Here is a 15,843-nt window from a genome sequence, read left to right as displayed (position 1 = left end):
TAATAACTGAATAAACTGATAGAAATGGTGGACAAAAAGAATGAAAAACTATTTAAAAAAACACAATTTAGGAAAGATAACAGAAGCATCAAAATGATTCATTCAAAAAATGTTTTTGTATTTTTTTATATCACAAGGCACAAAAACAGCTGAGAAAGTCAATTTGTATTCCGAAGCAGTAAATACACACTATCATAGTTTGTAAACTGATGCACAGATTATTAGTTCTTTAATTAGTGGTTAACTTCAATGTACACGTGAAGCAGCCACAACTGTCTGCTGGATAATGAATTGATAATGAAAGACTTCATCCCAGTAGTAATCCTTAAAAATATGTCTCTAAAGGGGAAGGTGTTATATTTGAAAAATACAACACTTATGACGTATAATGTCCGTATTACTGCTTATAACCATGAAAGAGTGTGTTTTCAACAATTTGTTTGTATAAAAAGCTAACTATGAAGGGTGTCAACTTTTTATCAATTATTTTTATGATCTAAGGTAGGTCCTCAGATAAGGTTATATTCACCTCACCAGTCATGGTGGAATAGCAAATGCAGAAGATTAAGATTAAGATTAAGGTTTACACACCAAATGTGGGTATTAACACACACACACACACACCTGTGAGGTGACCAGTACAACCAGAGCTTTGCGTGTTTGCCTTTTAAACATGTCCACTATCATTTACATAAAAAATGTCAGTATATTCACAAAAGTCCACAGAATTCCTGTCTCTTCGTTTTCCCATTTTTCTTGGTAACCATCTCTGAATTTCCACTCATTCCTGTGGACCAACATCAATCACCGCAGATGTCACGGTGCAGGCAGTGTCCAATAGGGTGACTCATTGTTGAGATGTGGGGGGATAAAGAGGAAGAGGATGTGAAGAGAAAGGCTTTACAGAGATGTTTGTTTTCCTCAATTCATTTTATCCTCCATGAAGGGTAGAAATAAATACCACGTTGTCTTGGTCTTGTAGCTGGTAATCCAGCTCCCCCTGAGGTTAAGAAAACACACAAAGCATTCAATATTCAAACACCTCTACAAGTCAGAGGAGAAAAATACTCCTGTGTTCCCAACGTAGTCCAATCAATGACAAACTTTTCATTTCATTTACATCCCGTGTTACGTCCTGTAATTGAATCAATGGATTCAAATTGAAGCGTTCAGACTGTGTGTGCATGTAAATATGTGTTCAGATATATGAGGCCCCAAGGACAAACTTGTTCTGCAGCTGTGTTCACATTACATGAAACATGAAGTGACTCAAGAGAAAATGAACAATCTCAGTGGCTAACCTTCACACTCACATGGTCTTCCTCCTCCTGATGAACACAGGCATTTTTATATAGCTATCTAAATTTATGCATAAAGACATAGTGCAGCTATATGGATGATCCCCCATCATTTAGCTCTATAATGGTACACCCTGAGAACTGACAACATGGGTTAAAATAGCGTAAAATAAAAATAATGCATGTGTTGACAGGCTGCTGGAAACAACACACACACCACACACACACACACACACACACACACACACACACACACACACACCACACACACACACACACACACACACACACACACACACACACACACACACACACACACACACACACACACACACACACACACACACACACACACACACACCACACACACAGACACCACACACAATCTGACAGTGAACGTGGCTCCCAGTTGCTCACCATTAGCTCCCAGTCTGCATCATTGATAAGCACCAGAATCCCAGGTCTCCTGAGGGAAAGCACACGGCTATGGGTCAGACACATTTCCCAAAGGTACACTGGCACAAAGGCACAAAGACACAAAAAGACGTGTGTAAAAGATACAGGTAGAGGAGGAAAGCCTCATAGATATAGTGGAAAAAAACACAACAAAACACTTGAATGGGATACTGAAAATATTCATAAGATTAATACATAATCAAGTCAAAAATAGGCTTTAAAGCTGCATTAACAAATTAAAACTACACAAGTTAAAGCACTAAAACAATTAATAAAAACCCTAATTTGCAACAGAAGAAAATGAAAACTTTTGCTTGAGTTTTAAAATATCCTCTTTTAATATATCCTGTGCAATTGCAGCATATTTTGAGTACATCACTACATTCATTTGTGCTAATTATTACCAATTATCTGTTAATTCTTTTTGGGGAATTAATTTGCAGTCACAGGTTATTTTTCACAAACAAACCCTTATAAACAGTTAAATTAAAAAGATGAAGTTTGCTTATAACAATGACTGATAATTGAAAAATATCACCAGAAACATGTAGAGCTTACACAACTACAGCTGAAAACATGTTTGTTTTTTTACAGTTTCTTTTTCAATTATAAAAGGGTGTTTTCATTTTAATTTCAACACCCTTATATAATTAAATCCAGACAACCAGTGTTACTTTAAACCAACACTGCTGTGCATATGATATAAATCCATGCAGTTCATGTAAATGTCTGTGTGCGAGCGTGTGTGTCATTTGAGTTATGTTCATGTCATAATTAACAGGGTCATAATCAAGCACTATTAGGGTATTCTTATTGCTCACTGCTGCTTAGAATATACACTTTAATTTTCTCTTTCTAGAAATATGCATGAAGTGCTTTTATAACTATCACAATATCCAAAACACTTCTCAGCTAAAGAGGATTAAAAGTAAAGATAGCTCTCTGTTCTATAAACAGACATATGTGACCGAGGTAAGAGAGTATAAAGAGTGGTGTAAAGGGTCACTACAAAATAACGGTGGCCCAAAAATAACACAGAGGAAAAGCCTCCCTAAAATCCCCTTACCTTAGAAAGGGATTCTAGGGAAAGAGGGGGAGGGTTACAACAGCACCTATGGGTGCAGCCATGTTAACACATCTTGGTGTTTTTTTCCCTGAAAGCCCAGAGTGAACTGTAAAGGTATAATGTGAATAGCGTTACGGATACTGCTGTCCCCTCATGCTGCTCCTCACCACCTTGTGGATGCTCTCTGACGTCAGTGAGATGGGGCAGTATGAGAGGAACCTGTGATAACAAGTGTATTTGTGCACAAGCAGCATAAACACACAAAAAACGGAGATTGTAGACTAATCAAAGACATATCTCATTCTTTCATTTTTTTTCAGATATGGGGAAACACTTTGATGAGGGTTTGCTCCAAAAACAGTGTGTGCTCTGAACACACATCTAATCTACAAGGTTTATAGGTAGTCCAGCTTTTTCTCCATTCATTGGTTTAGGGTGGAGCTATAAATAGTCCTGCACAAAGGCAGCAGTAAAAGTCAGCCAGTCCTATAAGACTGCTGTGAGAGCTGGACACACACACGCAAGCACACAAATATACACGTGTGTGTGGAAAATACACAAGCACACTTGCACACAGGTAATCATCTTACTGAAACCCATAACCTGGAGGCATGGCAGGCTTTTTTTCTTCCAGCATTTCAGCAGTTTTAAGCTGCAGGAGAAATGCTCCAGAAGCTTCTCCACTACTTCACTTCTTTTGTCGCGTTTTGAATAAAGATAAATGTTCTATCAAGGCTTCTAAAAAAAAAGAAAATCTACCCTTTTCATTTTTACAGTAGAAATTTTGATCAAGTGTCGTGTGGCGTAAAACAAAATCCTGCAGGTTGTATAGCTGTAGACAGATCAAGTGTGTGTCAAGTGCACACACACACACACTCACACAGAGTCACCCTGGACAAGAGGCTCCGGCCGTTCCTTCAGGAGGTTCCGTTGGATCCAGACCAGCAGGTGCTTCACATCCCCTGATGAACAGACAGACAGACACACACAAACACACACACACACCCACACACAAAACCCATACAGGGGGCAGACAACAGAGGTCAGAGGTCAGGGTTGAGGGTCAAGGTGCACCCGTTCCAGCCCTCCGGTCGATGTGACGCGACTGAGGCACCAGGCGGGACAAGCTGCGTATATGATATATATATATAGGTGTGTGTGTGTGTGTGTGTGTGTGTTGTGCATGTATATTTATGAGTGATGTGTATGTTGGGGGGGAGGAGAGAACACTGGAATGGGGGGGAAGGGTTGTGTGAAGTCATGGCAAAAAGACGCATTGTTCACCTTGGATAGAAAGAAATAAACGTTTGTATAAACCAAAAACAGAAAATAGACCGTCTGCGGCTTAATGTCATTTTTTGAGGGGTTTAAATGACAGCAAAAAATTAGTGAGAATTTTTCCAAAAGCTCTATTTTTGAAAAATCATAAACACAGTTTTTGCAACATAATACTTTTACAAGGGTTTAATAAGCACATAAATAAATATCAACATTTTAGAGTTATAGACCTTCCTTGTTTAAACACGGCCTAATCTGAGCATATGCTTAAATTTTTCTACCAGTCCTGACCTCTGGAACCATCAAATTGACCTCGTCTCAACAATAGGTCGAGCGTCTCTCCGACGCGGCTGACAGAAGCCACAAAGGCGACGGCAAAGAGAGGTTTTTCGGATAATCCCCACTAAACAACCAATAATGAATATATTAGAGTTATGGGCAGCTGTTAGCGTTAAGATTCACGGTGTGAGAGCTAGAGGATCTGTGCATTTTGTCTGAGTGTGTGTCCTTACCAATGTATGGTGTATGTTGCCCATAAATAAAGGGGAAATAGAAAAATAACATGGACACAGGAGCAACCAAAGAGCACCGATCTTGTAATTTCTTGTGACCATTTCCTGGGTGTGTGCCGAAGTGTGCAGAGTGTGTACGATCACAGCTGTCCACTTAATGTACAGAAGCACGATGGCTCGCGAGAACACATGAGAGCATGAGTGCAATCACTGTAAGCGAGATCACCACAAACACAAACACACACGACACACGACCTTTAAATGAACAGTAACAGCCTCCTTGACCATTTGCACAGAAATGAAGGAAATAAAAAAGATGAAGAATTTGTAGTGTACGAAGAGGTAAGGAGAAGGAGAGAGAATATGTAGTCAAAGGACACAGACATGGAGAGCAGCAGCAGCAGATGGAGCTAGATACAGAGGGTGAGAGGACGACGGTTGAGTCTCCTGAGCCAGGTGTAAGGAGAGCTGAGAAGGGGCAGGTAGACGTGGTAACACACGGGGGCTGAAGAGTTCAGATGGATGAAAAGCAGAGCTCACATCACCCTAGAGCGGTCTCAAATCTCTGAGGTTTGACATGAAATACATGAGGAAACACGCAGCATAAATACAGAGGAGACTAAGCACGGTCTTGCTTTACTTGTCAGTCATTCATACTGTGTTATTCTAAGATTTCTGGGACATTAATGAGCATTAAATCCTTGAAAAATTCAATAGATCACCCAACTTTTAAAAGGATTTGAAACCAATCTATCAGAAAAGGTCTAATTTTCTCATCAGCTTTGGTTAAAGGTTAAATTTATCATCCGTAAAAAAAAAAATCACAAAAATACCCATTATTAATAACACATAATTTTTAGAAAACATATCCAAAAAGGTTTATAAATATAATTAAGACGCCTGTTCTTGCAGCATTTTGCATTCAAAAAATATTCTGCAGACACCTTGCTCACTGTGGCGATGATATGTGATGTGTGCCTAAAAGTGTGTGACAGTGTGTGTGTCCGCACATGCCTGTGTGTGAGTGGCGTTCAGGTTAATTGCAGCGCTGTCGGCCAGCTCAGTAGTATAATGATAGTGCTGCTTTTCTACGGTTCCAGGCCTCCATATAAAAAGAAAAACACCTCCCTCTGCAACACACAACACACACACACATGGAGGAGAGTACCAGGCAGTGAATATTGACCTCTGTGGGGCTAAAAACAGAACTAATCACTCCAGCAGTCATAACTCCTTCTTTGTGGTCACTCCTTTCTCTCTCTCTTCTTGACTATCGGTAATTTTTCTCCACCATTACCCCCTTATTCGCTCTTTCATCTGCTCGCCCATTTACTTTTCATTTGCTCTCTCTCCCGCTCCCTCTCACACGCACTCTTTAACTCTCTCATAAAACCTGCTCTCCTCCCCTCTCTCTTGTTCCTGTCTTTTTTCTCAACACACACAAGCAAACATGTTCAAAGTTACCAAAAAAAGGCAGTCGTAGCTCGATACGCAGGTCGATAATGATTCCAACTTTCGTCCGTTAGATTTTTATAACAGAAATAGTCATCAGGTGCTGTCCTTTTAATGGCTTTCTTGTAAAGGTTACACACGGGTCTTTAAACCAGACAGGCTTGTACAAATGTAGTGTATAAAAATATGGAGGACAATGTGAAGACATTAGGAGGCGGAGAGGTGAAAAGAAAGAAGGTGTTTGACGGCGCAACCATTCCAGGTAGAACGGGAAGAAAATGAAGGAGGAAAAGAGAGGGAAAATGCGTCACACGCCCCCAGAGCATCTTGGGATATCTGCGTAGCATGGGTGGGAAAGATGCATGGAGGGAGGGCGGGAAAAAGGCGCCATTTTGACGCCAATTCAAAACCTGCTTTTCTTTTGTGTGTGCAGTTTTTCCGCCCTTTCTTTTTCTGTCTTGTGCGATTATGACGGTCATGTGTGTGCATGTGTGGGTGTGTGTGGGGGGGGTGAGCGATCCATCTTTCTGTTGATACGTGGGCAGAAAGTGTGTGATCCTTAGGACCAGGGGGGTGAGAGATAGAGAGTTAGATGGAAAGGGGGAGAAAGAGAGAGAGAGGGGAGGTGGGGGTGGGGTCTTTCAGTCGAGGGTCATCAATCACCGACTGGGGTCAAAGAGAAATACGGAGGATTCAGAAGCAATTATATCTGCCTCCACTGCACCCCGTCTGTATTCACACACACTCATCAAAGGCACACTGATGTGTGAGGCGAAATTAGGTTGAGGGGGATCAGCGGACACACAACCAACCAGGCCGGTTTCATGATCACTGCGGGGAAAAACAACCAGGAAAAATGTCAAAATATCTGAAAGCCTGCAATGTTAGAAGTCTGAACCTTATCTTCTGTGTAGAAAGTTTGGCTACTTTCAGTGTTGTGAATGCAAATAACACAAACACATACAAGAACTCACAACAACACACCACAAACACACGAGCACACAGAGGTCTGCTGGAGCAGCAAGGTCATATCTGGCTGACATTCTCTGTTCTGGTCAACTTTTGTCTTTTTGTTGTCAGGGTAACACCAGCGCCGTGATGAACACCCTTTGTTTAGTCAAATACCAAAGACACATAAATATCTCGTTATTCATAACACACGTACACACACACACACGCACACAGAAAATCACACACTCATATATATGAAACCATGAGACATACCATCTACTCGACGGCTACTTGAAGCCTTAACTTTTCCTTTCCTCGTTTCCTGGGTCCTGACAGGGAAATAAAATCAGTGTTTTTTCCCCCTGACTCCTTCATGCTGAGTTAGTGACCCTTGTAGGAAGGAACCCGAATCCTTCAGCAAAACAAAATCTAATCAATGTGGATCCCGAGGTGTGCAGTGAAGTTTTTACGAACTGAAAAATGAGCAGCTGGAATGACCAAACTAAACACGACTTCAAGCTCCAACGTCTTACTGCTCTTCTGTGACACATGGAAAAAACAGTCTTCACGTTTCAGCCACTTTAATAACAAACATTCAAATATAAATGATCAACATAAATGGGAGTTGGCAACATTTACAAGCAAAGGAGGCACGGTTCAGAAACAGAGCCGACAGCTACATAGATGTTGGAGTGGAGGGTGAGAGAGCAGAGGAACAAGAGATGGAGAAAAGGGAGAGTGATGGAGGGATAATAGTTTTGAAGAGGAGTTTATGGCTGAGAAAGCAAAAGTGAAACTTGGATTTTTTTCTAAAAGGCATTAAAAAGTTATGGTTGAAGGGGTTATTAATAGGGTTTGCATTAACATTAATTTGTATCCTTGTAGCTTTGAGATAGTTTGCATTTAGAAAATCTAGAATTTTAACTGTGTTTTAACTAGAGGTTGGAGAATCAGGTCAGCTCACAATATGATACGGTGCTTTAGGGCATGAAATAATACGATACAATATGATACAATACAGTATGATACGATAGGGTATGATACAATACAAAAGCACACCATAGGTTGGTTACAATCATAGACTGTATACAATATGGACGTAGTATCCGTGACGTCACCCATCTGTTCCTAAGAGCTGTTTTGAAGCAAATCGACGGCAGCAGCCATATTGGTAATGCGGAACTCAACTAGGCAGAGTGTGACGTAGTGTGAGTCTCTTAGCCAATGGCTGTGTGTTCCCGACCGGGAGTCACGTCAGTCATGTCCTTATTTGGGCAAAACTCATAATCTTAATATCTTCTTAACCGTCATGTTAGAAAAAAAATCACCCCCCGTACAGTCTGTGCCATTAGAGAGATTAGCGTTGTAGGGCCAAGCTGTTTTTTGAACCAGGCTGTAAACATGTTTATTAATGCTGCAAAGATCGTCTTTTTCCCATTCATGTCTATGTGGTTTCCCGTGTTTCTGCAGCCAGCCTCAAGCGGATTTTCGATGTATTGCAGTTTATAACACTTCCGCATTGGCTTCATCGTTTGAGACCGGAGTTTGCCGCTTGGTTACAATACAAAATGTTGCACCCGATACGATATGATTCCCCCTCCGATCTGTCTAAAGTCATCCATGCTTTTATTTTTTCTGGTCTTGATTATTGTAATGCCCTTTTAACAGGTATCAGTCAGAGCTCCATCCACAGACTCAAACTAGTTCAAAATGCAGCCGCTCGGATGTTAACAGGCACATCAAAATATCAACACATCACTCCTGTCCTCGCTAGCTTACATTGGCTGCCATTTTTTTATTGTGTCAACTTTAAGATCTTATTGATTACTTTTAAAGTTTTAAATGGACAGGCCCCAGACTATTTAAGAGACATTTTAACCACCTATGTGCCTGAACGGCCCCTAAGGTCTTTGGATGCAGCTCTGCAGGTTGTGCCAAGATCCCACCTTAAAACAAAAGGTGACCGGACCTTTTCAATCAGAGCTCCAAGTTTGTGGAACTCCCTGTCACTGACAATTAGACAGTCCACAACCTTAACTGCTTTTAAATCCTCACTAAAAACATTATTACATAAGAAGGCATTTCTCCATCCCTAATCCTTGAACTTGCTCTGCATTCAGATGTCTTGTTTTGCTTCTGTCTTTTTTCTCCCTCCTGTTTGCACCGTTTTTTATGTTTTGTAATTCTCTGCTTTTTTGTTGTGAAGCACTTTGTAACCTTGTCAAGAAAAGTGCTATATAAATAAAGTTTATTATTAATATTATACGATACGATACGGTACGGTACAAAACAGTGCGATATAATACAGTATGGTACAGTACAACACGATGCGTTACGTATGGTACAGTACAGTAAAATATGGTAAGGTACAATACGATGCAATGCAATGCTTTACATTGGCCATGAAAAAGGTAATATCCCAGTATTTTGAAGGAATCACAAATCAATCAACTGTAAGATAATCATATAACGACACATCACAATAACTTAATGACTCAAGACTTCGAAATGCTCTAAAAAGCCACAGCATGAAATTGATGTCATCAGTGCTACCATGGGGAGTCATGAAGCAGCGACATGGTGGGTCAAACGGGAAAGACTATCTGTTAAGAGCACAGTATGATTTCGATACTTGGTGCCAGTGATCCAATAACTGTATCTTATGAGCCAGGACAAGTATATAATGTTATATCAACATTCTTTCCCATCTTTAATTTTTGCATTGTTGTGTTATATCCAGAAGGACCACCAGGGATCTTGGGCCCAATGAAAAATAACACACTTGCCTCCATAATGTCACTACTGCAAGTGTTCTAATACTTTTTAGGGCTCACAGAATCATCATAACTCGTCTCCCCTGGGCCTGTCAGCTCCTAAACACCGCACCCCCAGTTTTACCAGCAGCTTTAAATCAAATCTGTTGTTTTAAAAAAAAATACTTTCTTTAAGGTTTTTAAACATTTTTGTGTATTTGTATTTTAAGTGGGGAATAAAAAAAGGCTGTTTCATGGAGCAACACTTTTTTCTATAAAACTGCAGTACTACTATGACCTCTTCACTAAAGGGACCCATATCTGAAACACAAATAAGAGATCTTTTTGGCTCTTAAGATCTATGAAGATATTCACTGAAACATTTATTTTGTTTAAATATATGAGACCGCAAAATTTGAATCCTTGTGGTCTATCCTTCCCACTCCCATTGCTTACCATCCACAGATACAACATTCTTTATGTGCATAATATGTATACATTTCTAGAGTTAGAACAGATGGTGCATTCATGTGCTAGTGAATGAAGTGCTGATTAAACACATCACACGAACAGGCAGTCTCATCACAAAGTAAAACCTGAAAACAAATTAAATGCTAAGGTTGATTTGGTGAGAATGATTTTAACATTAAATGAAAAAGTTTTCCAAAAAACTGTTTTCATTTGCTAGCTCAGAAATTTTGGCTGTCCCAGCATCCTGCCATGACGGCATGCTGTCCTATACCAGTTATGTGATTTGTAATAGATTCACCAGGGTGATCCTTAAAGTGACTATTCAACAAAAACACTCTATATGATTATTTATTAACTAAGATTAAGATTACAACTGAGATTATTACTTTTTCGTCTTCTATAAAATAACAACGAGATGAAGCTCCTTGACATTGTTACCCCAGTCACACATCAAATCCACAGTGTAACAGGACTTTACTGTAGAATGACAATACTCACAGGGTTCTGATTGGATGGGTAGAGTCACATGATGTTTCTTCACACCATCAAACAGAAGCTCTGCTCCACCACTGGGAGAAAAAAGAGTCAGAAAGAAAGAATCAATCAAATGTGTGTAATTTTTATATCATTTAGATCCTTGATTTAACATCCTTGACTTCTGATGCCCTAACATTTGGAAGTCTGCTATAAGGACAGGAAGAGTTGAGAAGACAGGGAATTAAATATACCGATTGAGGTGTTACAAACAAAAAAAGGAAAGTGTTTTATAAATCTTGTTTGTCTCGGTCTGGAAATGAAGCAGGACACACTGGCAGGAGGTTTTGACTGACAGCAGTCCACAGTGCTCAGGTACATAAGTTGAGGACAGTTTATGAGAACCAAACTGCTTTGGCAGATAAGTGGAAACAGTTTTGATGATTCTGGGACAGGCCAAGGAATCAGACTGACAGTCATTACTCAAGTCCCTGAATGATGAATATCACACTGTCACAACATTTTTCATATTTTCCACCAAAACATAATTTAATAGCACTGAGGGCAAAATCCCTCTGAATAAATGTCATGCTGACAAGAGTATGTCCTGAAATATAAAATCATCTAAATTGTGACATGGTATACATATTTGTTAACTAGTGGAGGTTTACACTATTACAGTTATTCCTTTCTAGCTCTGCTTGTATTTAGTCATACGGTATATCAGGGGTTCCCAAACTTTTCAGCAACTTTTCATTTTTTCAGCATTTCTTTGCGCACCACAAGTTACAAATTATATATAAGTAATACAAAACCAACAAAGAGAAGAAAAAATAATAAAATACAAACATAATGATGATAGTAAAAGAATTATAATTAACATTACAAACATAATAATGATAATAAAGGAATAATCATAATTAACATTACAAACAAAAAGGAAGATATACATAAGAAAACAAGGTAAACAAACAAAAATAAATGATAATAAATATTTTTAAGTAACTTCCAAAAAAAAAAAACACTCTTGAAGACATCTCATGACCCCCCATTGGTGTCTCGTGACCCCCAAGGGGGTCCCAACCCACACTTTGGGAACCCCTGCGGTATATGAGCTGCCTTATGATAATAATGTATTCTTCATCACTGTTGCTCAGTATGGAAGCTGTACATGGACATTAATACACACATTATATTTACTCAATTTTCTCATAACAAGTACCAGACATTTACTCAAGAGGTTTCATGTTATTTAGCTTGAACAAAGCTTGTTTTCTTGTAAACACCAGGTACATTTCTCCTGAACTTGGAAAACAAATCAAAAGAAAACCTGGTCACTATGAGAGGTCAGATCATGACATGCCATGCTGCCTTTGTCGACACTGATGAGGATAGTTAAGCCTATTTCTGTGTTTGTTTTGGAACTCTGGGACACAATATATTATCATCTACAGTTCATGAGATCTAAAGAGTTTGAATCAATTTGTTTGACAACTATTTCTTCCCTCTAAAATTAGTAAACGGCTCATTTTGCAGGCCAGTAATTTCCTATTTTTCCTGAGGGTATTTCCTGAAAAGAACAACAGTTAATTATGTGTTATACAAGTAATTGTTTGGATAAATATGACTTGATGAATACAAAAGGACTAAAATACAGGTAATGTTTGATAGTGTCCTTGCCGTCACCCTATTTTAATAAGTGCACAGCAGGTCTGCAGATATGCAGAAAACGATAGACTGACTACTCCTATGAATTACAATAAGGAATGAATGACATTAAAAATGTTGGATATAAAGTGTGCAAAAACTGTATCTTAAGGCACATTTTTACTTCCTAATCTTGTATTACATATGCTGAATTGAAAATGTAATCTTTATATTGTTGAGGGGTTTTAACTTGAGACATGTTTGGTTGCTATCTAAAATCAGGTCAAGTCTTGAGGGAAACATGTCCTAAAGTAGGTCACTTTTACAGCAGCCAATTCCTAGTTAGGTCTCAGTGCTGTGATAGCAGTCAGTTTTGTTTCTCAGTCCAAGCTCTATGGTTTGAACGGCAAGGCTTTTGTGGCTTTTTTGGTTTGGTTATGTTAATAAAAATAATTCAGCAACAGCTCAGACATCTTAGCATGACAGGCTTTGCTCGTCTGGCTGAGCTGCAGGAGAGAACAGGAGCAGCAGACTGACTGGGAATGTGGTGCTCGCTGTGCATGTGATGGAGGAGTTTAAGGTAACAGCTCAGTTTGAAGTAGGGTTGCCAACTGTCCCCTATTAGCCGGGACATCCCGTATATTGGGATAAATTGGTTTGTTTCATACGGGACCTCAATTGTCCTGTATATTGACTATTAACTCTTGTAAATAGAGCAGACTGCACTCTACAGATCCTAGATCAGATAAAACAGCAGTGGCAGATCATATGCCAATCACACCACCTGTCCTCCAATCACAGAGGATTTTCTCTGATGGCCATTAAATGGTCAGACTCAAGAAACAGATGCAGCACAGAGCTGATTAAAAATGAACTTCAAATATCTGTAAACTGTGACTTGTCATGTAAGGACTTCTCCCTGTCTGTGCAACATACTGCTTGAGTCAGTCAAGAGCAGCAACAAGTATCCATGGAAAAAGTACATTTGGTGAGTCATACTCCTCTTTTGCATTTCATTTTTCTTCTGCCTGTTTTTTATGTAAAAAGCCAAATTGTGGTTCCTTTGAGGTTCATCCATATGAGGTTACATAATGATACTGTAAGGATTAAAGGGAATATACACACTTTCTGCATTTCCAGTTGAATCAAAATATGAATATACGCTGAATTCACACATCATGCTCACACCACCATGGCACCGTGCACCAAAGTTAGCAACCCTAGTTTGAAGTGTTTCACAGGCTGCACTCCTGCACAGTCAGCCCATTAGAGTGGAGTCAGATCCGTTTTGGCTGTCATATATGTGTTGCATGACGGAGGAAATAAGTATTTTCCACCCATAGCTCACACAACCCCCCACTCTCCCTATCCAGTCATACAGAGAACGCGACCACAATACGTGATGGTTCATATTTCACAAACAAACTCAGTCCTCACTGTGAGTGAGCTCTCCGGTGATTTTGAAGCCTTTTTCTGAATAACCGGAAGACAAAGTTAGAAAACTAACAACGTAAGCGGTCGAACAACATTACGTCCCCCCACAACTACTGACAGATCAAGCAATGAGGCTGAAAAAATTGATTTAATGCATTAAATTCGCCTACCCAAACTCCAAGTGAATGTTTATGGGCGCTGCCATGTTGTCGGCACATGCAGGAAGTAAAGGAGGGGTAAGGCGGAAGTGACGTATTTGGATACGTTTTGAAGATTTGACAAAATATGATACAATCCCCTTTTTAAAAAAAAAAAGCATTCATTGTCAAAAAAAATCAGTCTTTTATACGGAAGAGGATGAGGGCTACTGAATAAAATAAATTAAGGTCCAATATATATTTTTTAAATTATTATTCTGAGAAAAAAAGTCAGAATTTGGACTTTTTGCTCAGAATTCTGCCTTTGATGTAAGGAGTTCTGACTTTAATCCACTGAAAACAAACACAAAAAAACGTCCAATATATTTTTATTATTATTATTATTAATATTATGAGAAAAAAGTCAGAATTCTGACTTTAATCTCAGTATTTTGACTTTTTTCTCAGAACAATAATCATAAAAAATATATTGGACCTTAATCTTTGATAATTTATGATGTATTCTACCTCTTTTCTTTCTTTCTTTCTTTCTTTCTTTCTTTCTAAACTCACTCAGGATGCATTGAGGAATTATTAAGATCTGATCATACCAAGGCAACATTCTTAGGTTGTCTGATACTGATTTGTCCACAGTTAAAATGACAACCTCTGTTGTTTGAGAATAAATCAGAAGCTGAAATGCAAAATAACGGAATTTCCTCTAGTATAAACTATAGGAAGGCTCCAAAAGCCTATGACTCCCATTTAGGCTCCACATTAAAAACTACCCAATGAATATTTTGTTCTCTTAAGCTATTTTTTCTTTTAATAACAGCTGCATGGAGGGAGAATTTTTATATTTTATACCTTTTTTTATATGTATCAAACTTGGAATAATTCATAATAACAGGCATGGTAACAGGTGAATACTGTTGGCTGTCTACTGGACATTAGTACAGCCAGTTTAGTCACTGAGGTTGACCTCTTGGCTGTGTTTGTGTCATTTGTGCCTTTGCTTAAGATTCAGGGTTGTTATTAGCTTGTCCCAATATATTCTTTCTTTCTTTCTTTCTTTCTTTCTTTCTTTCTTTCTTTCTTTCTTTCTTTCTTTCTTTCTTTTTGTACATGTATTCCCCATGCAAGTAGTAAAACAATCATTTGCTAGCTTAAATGAATCAAGTTCAGTATTGTGATAATCAGTCTAGAATTAATATTAGTCCAAAATAAAAATCAAACAAAAATGTTCACAGTACTACAAAATATAGTCTCCTATAGAAGGTTAGGGTCATGCTATTTATAATAAAAGCCATGATAATGTGAAGTTTCAATTATATTTTAGCAATTTCTTTCCTCAACTTTTGTTGCTGGGGAGCTTTTAAACAACATCACTTTAAAGGTAATATTTTCTTCTGATGTTCAAATCTGAATTTTAAGTGATGGATGCATTATTTTATTTTTTCATTTCCAACTTTTGTACTTGAACATTTAATCATTGTGGACTTTTGTTCTTTGGGAGTTTTTTTCTTAACAAATATAAAGTATGGTTTTATTAACATTATTTAAAGGCAGGGCAGGAGACAATTAAACACAAAGAGTCAAATCAAAGTATTTTTAGCACTCTGATTTGAGTACTTAGAAAGGAAGAGCCAGTGGGGCATCTGTGGCTCAGAGGTATAGTTCATTGTCTCACAATCAGAGGGTTGATGTTTTGATCGCAGCTCTTACAGCCTATATGATTATTGGGCAAGACACTGAATCCCAAATTGTTCCCGATGGCAAAGCAAGCAGTGTGAATGCGTATGAATGAGTTCTGTTAATATTGACGGGCTCTTTATGTAGCAGCCTCTTCCATCAGTCTAAATGACTGTGGTGTGAAAATGCTTTGAATTGCGTGGTCAGACTAGAAAAAGTTCT

The 15,843-nt window shown here is 38.7% G+C and overlaps 1 protein-coding gene across 1 annotated transcript; it reads right to left on the bottom strand.

Annotated features, from left to right (window-relative positions):
- Window positions 1-212: 212 nt before the first annotated feature.
- Window positions 213-14,062, bottom strand: urm1 (ubiquitin related modifier 1). The gene is made up of 5 exons (XM_034708887.1): window positions 13,963-14,062; window positions 10,736-10,806; window positions 3,701-3,782; window positions 1,716-1,764; window positions 213-1,000 (listed from the first exon to the last, which is right to left on the bottom strand). The coding sequence occupies exons 1-5, from the start codon at window positions 13,995-13,997 to the stop codon at window positions 932-934; spliced, it is 306 nt and encodes a 101-aa protein (XP_034564778.1). The 5' UTR covers window positions 13,998-14,062; the 3' UTR covers window positions 213-931.
- Between the last annotated feature and the right edge of the window lie 1,781 nt (window positions 14,063-15,843).

This window comes from Notolabrus celidotus, chromosome 19 (genome assembly GCF_009762535.1).
Source record: "Notolabrus celidotus isolate fNotCel1 chromosome 19, fNotCel1.pri, whole genome shotgun sequence".
Lineage (NCBI taxonomy): Eukaryota > Metazoa > Chordata > Actinopteri > Labriformes > Labridae > Notolabrus > Notolabrus celidotus.
The sequence above is the reverse complement of the archived record's forward strand: the minus strand, read 5'-3'. Positions and strand labels throughout refer to the sequence as shown.

Excerpts from the sequence above, each read along its gene's own strand:
- urm1 (XM_034708887.1), bottom strand. The coding sequence starts at position 13,997 with ATGGCAGCGCCCATAAACATTCACTTGGAGTTTGG. Across the intron at positions 1,765-3,700 it reads CTTGTCCAGGGTGACTCTGT|GAGACCTGGGATTCTGGTGC; the intron begins GTGAGTGTGTGT and ends GCTTTCCCTCAG. Across the intron at positions 1,001-1,715 it reads ATGCAGACTGGGAGCTAATG|GGGGAGCTGGATTACCAGCT; the intron begins GTGAGCAACTGG and ends TCTTAACCTCAG.